Genomic DNA, 13,845 nt, shown 5'->3' on the forward strand with positions numbered 1-13,845 from the left:
ACAGGTTTCTGAAAGACTCATTCAGGGAGCCAAAACTCAAAATGTATGTCTTTCGATTTTCTTTAAAATTTGACTGATGACGTGTTTATACGTAACTTAGCTTTTCAGGAAGTGTCAATGTTGTGCCGAAATGCTGAAAAAAGTTACATGGGAAAAACCAACCTAGAACAAACGTTCAGTTTTCAATGCATTCCTATGGGATTTTCATCAACATTACTTCAACTAGATTTTTCTCAAAATGTATATGTTTTGAAATTGACTAAACATACCTTATTTTGAAGAAAACATTCTAAACTTTCGTTTAAGATTTCTCCCCCGTTTGTGCCGACCTTCTATGAAAGGTATCCAAAGCCACAAAAACTATAAACATTATTTTCATATACTTTCTCAATGTGCATTGCAACCAACATTTGATAGCATTAAGGGGTAAGTGTCTACATGTTAATGTAGGGTGACAAGATTTGAGTTTGTGAAAAAGAGCACACTTCGTTACGGGGGGGGGGTTTATGTGTCTTGTCCATATATTAAAGCAATAAATGTAATAGCAATAAATGTAGCATATTATTGGCGACATATTCAAATGGGAAAATAAAGACACATTTACGTTTTGGCATGGCTGCAGATGTCATGTGCTGTTGTAAATAATTTAACTGGTGGCGCAAGGTGCTCAGTGTTGCCAGATTGGAAATGGCTGCCTGCCGGACGCATTTTTTTGGTCTCGAAAAGAGGACATGTCCGGGTAAAAGAGGACGTCTGGTCACCCTAGTTAACGGGCATGTTTGTTTTTAATATCTCGCTAGTAGTTGCAAGTTATAGAGCTAAATAACACGGCAACGTTGCCAGTAAGTGCTCAGTTGGTTAGCCGTGACGTTACCTTCTGGCAACGTCGTGGCAACGTCGTAGCAACGTTATAAAGGGAAAGTTGCCAGTTGGTCCCATGGACAACGTTGCCACGACGTCGTACCTTGGTCGGCTGGTAACGTAATTTTTAGGTCCGTGGGCAACGTTGCCACAACGTTGTACCTTGGTCGGCTGGTAACGTCATTTTTAGGTCCGTGGGCAACGTTGCCGCGACGTTGTACCTTGGTCGGCTGGTTACGTTATTTCTTGGTCCCATGGACAACATTGCTGCGACGTTGTACCTTGGTCGGCTGGTTACGTAATTTTTTGGTCCCATGGACAACGTTGCCGCAACGTTGTACCTTGGTTGGCTGGTTACGTTAATTTTGGTCCCGTGGACAACGTTACCGCGACGTCGTACCTTGGTCGGTTGGATACTGTTATTTTTGGTCCCGTGGACAACGTTGCCGTGACGTTGTCCCTTGGTCGGCTGGATACATTAATTTTGGTACCATGGGTTAAGTTGCCGTTAAGTCGCTCTTTGGTCGTAGGACAACGGATCTCGAGTGCAGTGGTTTATCCATGGAGAGATCACACTGGACTGCTCTCAGTTCTGACACTTTTGTAATGTAGCCATAGTCGACATGAATTTCAATCACACAATATTAAATGTTGCACCTAGAACGTATAAATGTAGACAATGTATGTAATTCATGTGCAGCTCAGCCCCAGCATGGTCATCAATTTTCTCATATGCAGGAACATACCCAGCTAACACAGTTACGTCGCCCTTACGTAACTAGGACGTAATTTGATGACCAAACTTTCGTCGCCACAACGTAATTACATTACGTCGTGGCAACCAGAAAAGTGAAAGTCGTGGATTCGTAACAACAACGTAATTTGCGAGTATACTTTCACAACATTTATACATACTCATAGTTTGTGTAAGATTTTTATGAAGATCGTTTTATCCCCCATTTGTTTCTTCATGGCGATACTCTTTATTGTTTCGCAGGGAATCCATCTCATTGTTGTGGTTGTGTTCTTGTATTGAAACACTCAAATGATGGATGAGTTACAAGGCTCCAAAAACAGTGGTTGCGGATTACTATATACACGGCACAGGTGGCACCCATTTTTTTCTGTCTCATCAATGACATCGCAGCCTTCCTCACTATCCAGCACGAACGCTCTGTCCTTTGGGCTATTTGTAATTTTCTGTTTTTGCACTTGCAGGGGTTCTTCTTTTCTCTCCTCGATCCTCTTCACCACCTGGGAAAGGGGGCATCTTCCATTCCTCACCATCCTCTTCATGGTGTGCAAGAAACTTTCAAATTTAAAGGCACTGCAGTTGTCCAACCCATCGAACAAAACGGCATCTGCAGTTATGTGGAGCATTGTGTCCGTATTGTACACAAGAAACGTCTTGCCATAAAGCTCCCGTCCTCTCACAACAAAGTACTGCAGTAGTTGTTGAGCGTATTGTGAATACTGCTTGAGAGTCGTAGAGCTCACTAAAATGCACATCGCCACACTGAAGGACAAGAAGTGGAGGTACAGGTCATCCCTCAGGATTCCCCTCAGGACCACCTTACCAGTGTACAGCATAAACTGCCGGAATTCCGTGGCTTTCCACCTTTCCAGCTCTTCAAGACCTCGTGGTTTGCGAAGAAGATGGAGGGAATTTCAGGTTTAAGGTGAAGAAGCCTGCTGCTCACCTCCTGTATTTGTGTCACAGACATTCTACAACCTTTCTCTCCTCTGTTCCAGATGAGGAGAAGCTTTTTCATGACACCCAAGCATGCCTGATGCATGTAGTCAATGGGGAAGGCTTTTACCATGTCGATAGGCAAGTTTAGCAGGGGAGTGTTGCCATGATGGTGCTCTTCTTGGGTTTGATGTCTGAATGCTTCGTCTGTTCGCAGGGTGAGTTCTTCTGTTTCCTGATATGTAACTCTGTTAAACCACTGTCCTTTCTGAGTGCATTTATCACAGCCGTAATAACCTGAGCACAGCTTTGTGTTACGGACCAAGGCTTTTGCTGGAGCATCGCACACAATGCAAAGAACATTAACTTTAAATGTTTCTCTCTGTGTTGCAGGCCACTAGATTGTAGATCATTGAGGTCTGCCACCATGTCATCTAAAAAATGCAGGTCGGTTGGCCGCTTGTTTCCGCACGTCAGTGTGATTGGGAAAACAGTGATGGGCTTGAGGTGGACAGCACATAGGACAGGCCACATTGCTTTCCCTGAGCTCTTGAACAGCGGCAATCCATCAATGTTGGGGGACAGATTAACTGTGTCGCAGTCAGACAGCTGTTCAAATGGGTATTTCTTCAGGGTGTCTAGCAATGTATCACGCAATGGATAATTCAGATACTCCATTCCAGACTTCTGTGTTGTATTTACCTGCCTTGGTGTTTTTAGCAGGGTACGAGCGGAGGATGGGAGATCCGAGTGGCCATGATTCTGAAGAATCTTCAACAACTGATCAACGGCATTGTTCTTCACCTGACAGTGAGTGGCCCAGGTTGCCAGATCTGATGCAAGTGATGTACTTTCTATGTTGTTTTCTTTGTCGGACTCCTCATCATTACTTTCCTCAAGGTCAGTGGGTACCTCCCCATCATCCTCAAACGCTACCTCCCTGTCGTCTTCATAGGCTTCTCCCCTATCATCGTCCAAGGCTACCTCCATGTCATCCTGCAAGTATTCCTCCAACTCTAATGATGCTGTAATGGACTGTGGGGATGACATGTTTTCAGTGTCGTCCACGTGGTTGCCCATGTGGCTGTCATCAATCAGATTCTCTGTGTCTATCTTTTTGAGCACACGTTTAGCTGATCTCCAGGATCGGAGGTATTGCCTTGATCTTTCTTGCTTCTCATCACTCATTCTGTTGAGAAATGTGTAGACTATTTACTATTTAACAACAATTGTTGTGTTTTAGATTGTATCACACTTTGGGCAGCAAAGATTACCTTATTTCACTGGTTGCGCAATAAATGGAAACATAAATGTACATGAAACAAAATAGCTGGCTTGCAGTGTCATGAGACCTAAAGTAGCAAGCAAGCTTGTTCAGGGAAATGTAATTGTTTCTTGGCAACAGTACAGTTGGGAAACTGTATGTGTTGGCAGAGACAAATAATGTATTAAATATGCAGTCAATAATTTACAATTATTTACGGCACTCTTTAAAGATGTTCCGGCCACTTGGCGTCAAACCTAGAAAGTTCCGGCCACTTGGCGTCAAACCTAATTGAAGAATGCACTTGAACGAGGGGAATCATCCACAACACTAGGGAGAGCTAAATTGTTTCATACAGAAGGATATGCTTGGTGTCGACCCAGATAGCAAAAATCATCTGGCCCAGATCCGGGCCAGAGCCTCCATAAAGTCTGGGCCAGATCCGTAAAATGGACTCGGGCCGGTGTCCAACGGCACAATGGGCCAATACCGGCGCGGATCCGTTTTACGGATGTGGTTCACATCCGGACCGACACTGGGCCAGTTCAAAAACGGCAACGATTATTTAGGTTATATTCCCCATATATGTTAGTTCACGCTCAATATAGTTCTCAGTAAGAAAAAAAACACGAAGATTTTCAAATAAAATACTTTTATTAATTTTCAAGCCATTAGTTTAAATATATGTACATTCTCAAATTTTAACATAACAAAAAACACAAATGTATAAAAATACAAATAATAAAAAATACAAATCTTTTATTAAATCAAATCAAATGCATAAGAGGAAGAAAACCATGTCCTAGTTTAATGATTCACTTTAACAATACTAAATGCACACATAAAACAGGAATGAACAATGAGTTAGACAGAAGACACAAACTAAGAGGTCTCCTTGGCCATCGCCCTGTCTTTGCGGCCGCCTCCCCTGTCAGATGCCAGGTTGAACCATCTTATGGCGCAAGAGTCAATCTCACTCTGATGATTCTTCCTTACAGCTTCTGTTGAGGGAGTTTGTCCATCACTTAATAAAACTGTCACTAACAGATATTCTGAATGTTTCCACTTATTCCAGCTAATTCTTCATTGCAGTGGTTCTCAAACCTGTCCTAAGGGACCACCTGTCCTGCTTGTTTTAGATGTTTCCCTGCTCTAACAAACCTGATTCAAATGAATAGGTCGTTATCTAGCTCTGTAGAAGCCTGTTTACGAACATGCATTTGAATCAGGTGTGTTGGAGCAGGGAAACATCTAAAACATGCAGGACAGGTGGTCCTTGAGAACCACTGCTCCATTGTTTTGACAGCTACTTCACTGTATTTTACAATACTTACTGATTAACAGAGTTCTCGTGAGCATTTCTTTGAAACATTTTTTGCCATTTACTCCTTTCCAATTAATTATTTTGGCCACTGTGTCGGAGAAAATCTTTGATAGAACATTCCAGGATATTCTCTTGGTGTTCTGTCCTCCTACTGCACCAAGCGCAGAAATCTGACAAGATAAAAAAAGGTTTCTTCTTGATCAAGACAAAATATTTGCTACAATTATGCACAGTTTTGTTGGCTCATGAAATCAGGTCTAAAAATGTTGTTTTGTGAACTCTATGAAGTTTGCAATTCTGCATCAAATGCTGGGTTTATCTGAACAGAACCCTGCACTCAACACCAGCTAAACAATATTAAAACCCAGTAGACTAAACAGCAGTGATGGATGTCGCCTTAAAGGTGATGATGTAAAAAGACAATGAAGTTGTTGGCTTTATACCATGTTTTGCTTAGCATGAGAATTCCTTGAGTCTTTCAGCCACTCCTCCAACTCCTCCACTTCAGACACGGTGGTCAGTGGGAAATTCATATTGTCCGGCATCTCAGCCACTGGAGTTTCTGTACCCACTCTTGCAGCAAGACTGTTGACAGCAGCAGCAAGTTGCATTTGTTGCTGCTTGATGTGTTCCAGCAGGGTCAGGATGTGCAGCTGAGCCGCTACAGAAAGAGTTAAGAAACAATTAAAAGTGTTACTTTTAGCTGTTACATGCTATTCCTCTCTTCATCATTTATTTATCTATCATATGAAGTATGATATATATTAGGGGTGTCAAACCCTGGTCCTCGAGGGCCGCTGTCCTGCATGTTTTAGATGTTTCCCTGATCCAGCTCACCTGATTCGAATGAATGGTCGTTATAACAACCCATTTAATTGAATCAGGTGTGTTGGAGCAGGGCAACATCTAAAACATGCAGGACAGCGGCCCTCGAGGACCAGGGTTTGACACCCCTGAATATAGTTTCAAAGAGCACATAATGTAAGTACAAATATTTTTTCATATTGACTTATTTAACCATTTATATGGTCACAGTCTGTTTTAAAATGATTGTACCAGAGCAAGGAACAGGTCCAGTGCCGGTCTTCCCCAGTCTAAAGCTAGGAACGAAAAGCTTTTAAACAGTGGTAACCCATCAATATTAATCTGCAGCTTGAATTTAAAGCCATCAGCAACATTGCGTATATGTTGAGATAAGGTGTTACGAAGCGCTGCCAAGATACCTGTATAATGATACAACCCACCACATTTTTCTTGTATTTTGTAATTAATTTCTGTTTTGAGGACAGTCCTAGCATCTTTTGGCAGTTCTGGGTGGTACACCCTCAACAGGGTAAGGAGGGCTGTGAGCGCGACCAAAGAAATACTGAACTGTACAGCCCAATTGGCTAAGCTGTCCAAAAGGCTCACATGCTCTTCATCAGTGTCATCATCAGACTCTGAAACCATTTCTTCTCCCCCCCATTCTATGTCTGTGTGATGGTCATCTGAATTGTCATCCTCCACTTGAGGAGTAACGCTAGAGTCACAATCATGGTTGCCATCGCTGTCATTGGTGTTGTCACATGGGTCTGCCCTGTTTTCTACCGCCTGTTCTGTTAAATGAGAGTCGTCTGCAATGTCATGGAGTCGTTTTTCTAATGCAAAGCGTGCCCTCCGCCTGACTCCGGAGTCTGTTAATGGAGGTTGCCTCCTTTTCATCTTCTCTCTAAAATAGATTCTGACAGAAATACATGTTTTAGGGTCCATCTGGGGTTTAACCCCAGCCCTCTACTGATCTTTATTTATTTATTTTCCACTGTATATGTGTGTGTATCAGACATTTATCTGAATAACAACAAAGTTAATACAAAAAAAACTAAACAAGTTAACACTTTTTACTCCTTATACCCATAAATATTGTAACACATTGTATGTTTGTGTGTTTGACTCACCTTCCTGTTGTGCTGAAGACGTGATGTGTGACTCCTTTCTGTTACAGTATTCCAGATAAACCTCAAACTGAAAGAACATTTTTTACATGATTAAGATTATTATTGTTTTAACAAATGAATACGATCAGATATTATTTCTCAGATCAGAATCAACTAATTAAATGCCGTTTCAAATTATATGGTGAAATAATAAAATACAATGGAAAGTGCATGATTTTTGATTGGCCGATTGACTCTGAAAACTAGCTATTCACAAGCAACAACTTGCTTCTGAATGGTCATTTCAAGTAATTGACAGTTGCCGTTGCCAATGCTCATCCATATCCTGTCTGGCTAAAGATCCTACTGTAGGACTGTAGAGCTACAAATGAGCAACGGACAGCGACGTTGAAGAGAACTGTTCAACATCGAGGTAAGCGTGATAATATAATAATATAAATAACATGTGCAACAAGTCATATTTAATTAAAATGATGGAACACAGTGTATTTGTTACGTTTGTGTCGTAGCTCGCTAACTATGGCATATCTGGCTAATGTTCCGTTAGTAGGACCGAGCTACAGTAGACAAAGCTAGAGCTAACAGTACATTAGTAGCTCGAGCTAGCACTATAGCTACTGGTTTATTTTATAGCAGTTCTTCCAGTCGTGGTTTTACAATAGCTTTTAAAATTGTAGAATGGACAAACCAATCGGTAATTACTATGTATATATACATATAACAAGTTGGTAGCTACAGGTCTATCCATAAAGAGGCATGCCCGGCCAGTAGAAATAGCGTTAGCTTAGCTCTAACAATTTAACAGAGTACACCACTGGATCGTATTCGATGTAGCTATATTGCTAGCGCCATCTAGCTACAGCAGCTAGTATACGCACTGTATAATGAGATGTACACTTACATTAAGTCATTTTTAGTTACAATAATATTATAAACTTCTATCTACTTACTCAACGTTACTTTTCAAAAGCTGGTACTGTATCGTTAGACCACCTAGTTTGCTGGTGTCCTCTAACTGCCACAAATAACGGCTTGTGTCCGAATGTTTAGCCACAAATTCACGAGACAGCCATCTCGTGCGATCAGCTTGCCCCTTGTTGATTATAACTGGACAAAAACATTTACAGTACTTGTTTGTACCGGTTTAACGTTGTTTTTATATACAGTTTGGGATGTAAAGTAATATACGAGGTCTATCGGTATACTGCAAAAGTAAATGCTTAACTGATAGTTGCCATGCACTTCTAAAAGTCTAACAGCAAATGTATAATGAGATGTACACTTACATTAAGTCATTTTTAGTTACAATAATATTATAAACTTCTATCTACTTACTCAACGTTACTTTTCAAAAGCTGGTACTGTATCGTTAGACCACCTAGTTTGCTGGTGTCCTCTAACTGCCACAAATAACGGCTTGTGTCCGAATGTTTAGCCACAAATTCACGAGACAGCCATCTCGTGCGATCAGCTTGCCCCTTGTTGATTATAACTGGACAAAAACATTTACAGTACTTGTTTGTACCGGTTTAACGTTGTTTTTATATACAGTTTGGGATGTAAAGTAATATACGAGGTCTATCGGTATACTGCAAAAGTAAATGCTTAACTGATAGTTGCCATGCACTTCTAAAAGTCTAACAGCAAATGTATAATGAGATGTACACTTACATTAAGTCATTTTTAGTTACAATAATATTATAAACTTCTATCTACTTACTCAACGTTACTTTTCAAAAGCTGGTACTGTATCGTTAGACCACCTAGTTTGCTGGTGTCCTCTAACTGCCACAAATAACGGCTTGTGTCCGAATGTTTAGCCACAAATTCACGAGACAGCCATCTCGTGCGATCAGCTTGCCCCTTGTTGATTATAACTGGACAAAAACATTTACAGTACTTGTTTGTACCGGTTTAACGTTGTTTTTATATACAGTTTGGGATGTAAAGTAATATACGAGGTCTATCGGTATACTGCAAAAGTAAATGCTTAACTGATAGTTGCCATGCACTTCTAAAAGTCTAACAGCAAATGTCAAATTATGTCAAAAATACCTTTTAAGTCATGAGTTAGCTCGGCTATTTAACCAACTAAAGACCTCCTTAATTACCAGAGTAGGCCTGTTGGATTACTCCTCCTCTTCTAATGTTATGTTCTGATTGCCAGTGGGTTGTTGTTTATGGTGACTCTTATTTAGCATGTAATGAGCAAATATTTAACATGGTTCTGTAGCAAGATGAGTTTAATTTTCTTGGCTGTTTCTGTAAGAGCATCTGCTAAATGACTAAATGTACTTACTACTTTTATTTTCCAGTGAGCAGAGCGTTGAAGATTCTTCCTGGTGATCTGCTGCCCATCATCAACAGTGTTGGGGACTTCTGTGTGCTTCTTCTCACTTCCTGCTATAACAACCATTCTCCATTCCACAAATATAGCTGTTGTTTCTACTCATTTGTCAATTGTGTACAGCAATCATGTGCCAAGAGGGTGTGGGTTTTCATTCAAACAACCACTATACCAGCTGATTTTACAATTGAATTGCTGCTCTTTATGAAACGGGAGCCACAAAGTGAAATCAGATGGTGTAGTCGTGCTTGGTTACGTAAATGTTTTTCAAAGTTATGTAAATGTTTTTTTAGCACGGTAGGCAATTTGGTGACAACCTGGCTGGTGTGTCACTGACTATCCAATGTTATCAATCCATATAGCCTCCCTATTATAATTGCACATCTTCATTACAATTTCCAGAGGGCTTCTCTCATAAGCTCCGCTAAGGATATCCCTCCTGGAATATGCACATTCATGTTTGTTAGTTCAGACTGTCAATAAATCTGCCATCTTACAAGTTTAATGCAGTTGACTGGCTTGATATTGCACAGGTTTTGCATCCCTTATGTAAGAGCCATTTTCATTGGTTTATATTTCGCATCAATTTGCACACACCGCAACACTCATGGGAATGTAAAAATGTTTGTTGATGGAGCTTGATGGACACATGTACTTGCATGTTCAATGGAAGAACATTGTGATCAATAAGGGCCATCAAAACACGGACAACAAGGAGTCTGTAATTTCAACTGCCAGCTACGGAGCGGCGTAAGGTAGAAGAAAGCGCGTCAGGTAGTTATAGGCATAGACAGTTTTAAGTCTGTATAGCAGCCCCTAAGTGGCCTTAAGTTGTAGTCTTGGCCATTATACATAAACTGACTTTTTAATCACACATTGTGGTGCTAATTGTGTGTTATTGTTTGTTTAACCACCTACATGTGGCTGCACCGAGTTTGCCAACCGTGGTTTCTGATGTTGTATTATGGGGTAGAATGGTGTATAATTGGCCTTGTGTATATCAGGTAGTAATGCAGGTAGGCCTATGAGTGTGACCATTGACATTGTCTTACAATACAAAGTGTAGCACACAATGAGGGTTAAGGAAAATGTTCCGATGACACAGGTTATTACTGGATAAGAGTCGGCTAAATGACAATGTTATTAACGTAGACTATTAAATATGCAAGCTGTCTTTTAAACACTCGATGTCCAATACTTTTCATGTCTGGGAATGTGTGAAAGGTGTTTGAAACTCGATTAAGACGTCGTCAATGACGAAAATAGACTGAGCAAATTTGAGTGTAAAATTAATGATAGAGAAATGTCCGAATCCGTTCCAAAAACGGGCCAGTTCCGTAAAATGATACTTAGAATGTAGCATTTGTATCAGATCTGGAACGGATCCGCAAAACGGATGCGACTGTTACGCGGATCTGCCGGAACTCAGCCAGATCCGTCGCGGAATCAGCTGCTATCTGGGGATTAATGGTGTCATTGTCACATAAATATTCGTTTATCAGGTATCATGATGTCGCGTATTTGAAGGTTACCGCGAGTAACGTAAGGCTGATCAGTACGTTAGCTCTAACGTTGACACCCAGGTCGCTAGCTCTAGCTTGTTCATTCGCTCGTGCAATTGCGTTTAGCCGTTAGCTCCGAGGTTATAACTGTCAGATTAGCACAGGGAACCTGACCTTACCAAATGGTTATAGTAAGAAAAATCTGATTAATAACTAAATCTTTCACATCCCCATCAACGATTAAATACTTTACATTTAGCTACATGTACAACTACATACTAGTACACCAGTGTAGTCTCACCTGATTGTTGGTCTTGGTCAGCTACTGTACCGTACCGTACAAACCTAGCTCTAGCTAGCTCTATATCTAACGCTAAAACTAATTTAACTACAATATACAGCAAAATATCTACAATAAATTACACTAAAAACTAATCGAAAACGAAGGATTAAACTACATATAATATTAAACTATTCTTACGCTAAAAAATACAAAAAGCTAATCTATACACTATCTAACGCTAATAACAACTATCAAAAACGATTAGGCTATGCTACTCTATATAAATAACGACTGTAATAAAACTTATATAAATACTAGCTAAACTCCAACTTTTATTTCTAGGTCAATACTGTACGTCTTGTTTCTCTGTAATCCACCAACAACTGCGAAGAATAACGTTAGCAGAATTTGAATGTTGTTGAACTATCCACGAGACGTTCCGACCATAGGCAGGTGCCGACCCGCAAGCTCAGTCTCTGGCTCTATTCAGACAGCTTGGTGTATTGCGTTTCTGTAACCAATATACAGACTTTTGTCCCATACGTGTTGTATAATCCAGTACTGTGTTAGTAGTACTGGGAACATGTTACAAACTTGTACAAGTATGTTTTTCACTCATGGACTGTTGATGTAACTGACATGCATTCTGTCAAAGTAACTTTGTGACCAATCATATTTAATATATAGATGTTGATCTACTTGATACTACTGTAAAACGAATATTACCCTCATAGAACCTATCTTTGTCTCCAGTTTCAATTTCCCCGGTGTCCACATTTCTGAAAACGTCTCCTGGTCCCTTAAACCTCAGTGCAAGAAAGGTGAAACATTGGTAATGAAATGTGTTACACTTCAGTAGTTGTCTTAACTAAGACATTTATATTATAACATTACCCAAGAGATATATATTATAACATTACTTCCCATCATATGGCAATAGGATCACGAAGGAAGAGCTGCATCTCCTGAAATGTAACTCCAAGAACACTCACCTCGTGAGGCCATTTACCACTTTCAAAAAGTATACATTTGTATCTTATTCTACATTGAAAGTTTTGGTTTGCAATACAAAATTATGTTTTCTGACTCAAACCATCTGTGGCATGTGCGTGTCTGTCAATGATCACCTATGCCAGTAATTTTTCCCTCTGCCTCAGGAACGTCACACCAGACTGCCTACCGCTCCTCTGTTGTCCAACCACGCCACAGCCTCGACAGTTCCACGTCTGCCATCTTCGCCTTTCCCTCATCAGCTGTCAGTAGTGCCTCCACAACCTTTAATACCTTTACTTTTGCCAGTCCACTGATTGTAGCCAGAATATTGATTGTAGCCGAACATAGTGTAGTTGGGTTTGGTATGAACAAAAATACTGCTTCATCATTACTATAATGTTCCTCCAGGTTTATTGACACACAAGGACTCAGACATATTGATAATTGAGCTTCCAGCTTGAAGTTACTGTCTGAATATAAATAGACTAATCATACTCAATAAATGTAATTCTCAGAATAATAATACCATAATGCGCCATAGTAAAACAATGAAACTGATGACAGTTTTTAATCTGTGACTTGATAGGTAATATGGTTATGTTCTCTTACCCTTGATGCCACCAATGTTTTAGATGGTAGGCTATTCCACAGTTATTTAAAGGTAACAATGCAGGCTATTATCCATTTAAGCTGTAATGTGCTTGTATATAGCTAGGCCTACTTATTAAAACTGTTTTAAACATTGATCATTTTATTAATCTTCATTCTCCATACAAAATATCTCAGAGGAATTGCAATTCTTATATGTGTGTAATGTTGGTGACAAAGGTTTGGTCATCAAATTACGTCCTAGTTACGTATGGGCAACGTAACTGTATTAGCTATAGTTGCCAGCTGGTGACTTGTGACCAACGGATAATTGGTCACAAAGTTACCATTGGGAGACGTAACCACAACGTCATGGATTGGTAAAATCTGGTTTAAAACTCCTGGTAATGAAATGACCGTCAAATGACGTAACCACAACGTCTCTAGCTGGTAAGTCAGGAACCGACCAAAAAGTACGAACATACAACGTTGCCGTTACGTCGTGTGTTAGCTGGGTAGCTTTAATAAATAAAAGACTGAATTTGGAATATAATTCTTATATTCTTAGCCTTAGGCCTATATTAAAATATAAGTATTTCATTCTTTACATGTACAAAAGCAATCAATGTGTGATGTGTAACATGATTAAGCAAACATTCTTTGTCCAGCACACCAAAGCTGTAAGACACACAAAGCAAGTTTGAGCTGCAATAATTTTGTAATACTAAATTGATAAATGAGACCAAAAGGTAAGCGATTCTTAAGTTTCATTTCCAAAGACAAGTCATCAAAGAATATTACAATTCTTCCTAGCTAACCTGCCCCTCAGTCTGCCCCTGAGCAACAACTTTGCGCATGCCCATTTGAACGCATCTCTGAAACTGGGATTTCAGAAGAGTTTGCAGGGATTCAACCGTCTTGAACGCATGGATTTCAACTGGAAATTAGCTACTTCAAAGGTGAGTTTCTTTACAGAAATAGTTTTAAATATATAAACATATTTTCTGAAATTGGATGGAGCATGCTATTACGTATAAGTTTGAAATTTAGGCTATTTAG

The 13,845-nt window shown here is 40.0% G+C and overlaps 1 protein-coding gene and 2 long non-coding RNA genes across 7 annotated transcripts; 2 read left to right on the top strand and 1 right to left on the bottom strand.

Annotated features, from left to right (window-relative positions):
- The first annotated feature begins 2,508 nt into the window (after positions 1 to 2,508).
- LOC124484621 lies at positions 2,509 to 3,677 on the top strand. Of its 3 annotated transcripts, none has more exons than XR_006957988.1 (5): positions 2,509 to 2,540; positions 2,614 to 2,769; positions 2,945 to 3,172; positions 3,272 to 3,361; positions 3,452 to 3,677. It is a non-coding gene; the product is annotated as an uncharacterized LOC124484621 (long non-coding RNA). The 3 variants fall into 3 exon arrangements; XR_006957989.1 differs by having other exon boundaries at positions 3,275 to 3,361; XR_006957990.1 differs by having other exon boundaries at positions 2,945 to 2,998; positions 3,275 to 3,361.
- Positions 3,678 to 4,532: 855 nt separating this feature from the next.
- Positions 4,533 to 9,489, bottom strand: LOC124483797. Of its 2 annotated transcripts, XM_047044325.1 has the most exons (5): positions 9,373 to 9,489; positions 7,074 to 7,140; positions 5,583 to 5,800; positions 5,150 to 5,309; positions 4,533 to 4,816 (listed from the first exon to the last, which is right to left on the bottom strand). In XM_047044325.1, the coding sequence occupies exons 1-5, from the start codon at positions 9,487 to 9,489 to the stop codon at positions 4,698 to 4,700; spliced, it is 681 nt and encodes a 226-aa protein (XP_046900281.1). In that variant the 3' UTR covers positions 4,533 to 4,697. The 2 variants fall into 2 exon arrangements, with proteins under 2 accessions (XP_046900281.1, XP_046900280.1); XM_047044324.1 differs by lacking the exons at positions 4,533 to 4,816; positions 7,074 to 7,140; positions 9,373 to 9,489 and adding an exon at positions 6,196 to 6,888 and having other exon boundaries at positions 5,079 to 5,800.
- Positions 7,431 to 12,908, top strand: LOC124483798. 2 transcript variants are annotated; one of them, XR_006957914.1, is made up of 4 exons: positions 7,431 to 7,485; positions 9,389 to 12,037; positions 12,146 to 12,226; positions 12,363 to 12,908. It is a non-coding gene; the product is annotated as an uncharacterized LOC124483798 (long non-coding RNA). The 2 variants fall into 2 exon arrangements; XR_006957915.1 differs by having other exon boundaries at positions 9,389 to 12,026.
- Positions 12,909 to 13,845: the final 937 nt, after the last annotated feature.

This window comes from Hypomesus transpacificus, chromosome 22, assembly GCF_021917145.1.
Source record: "Hypomesus transpacificus isolate Combined female chromosome 22, fHypTra1, whole genome shotgun sequence".
Classification (NCBI taxonomy): Eukaryota; Metazoa; Chordata; class Actinopteri; order Osmeriformes; family Osmeridae; genus Hypomesus; species Hypomesus transpacificus.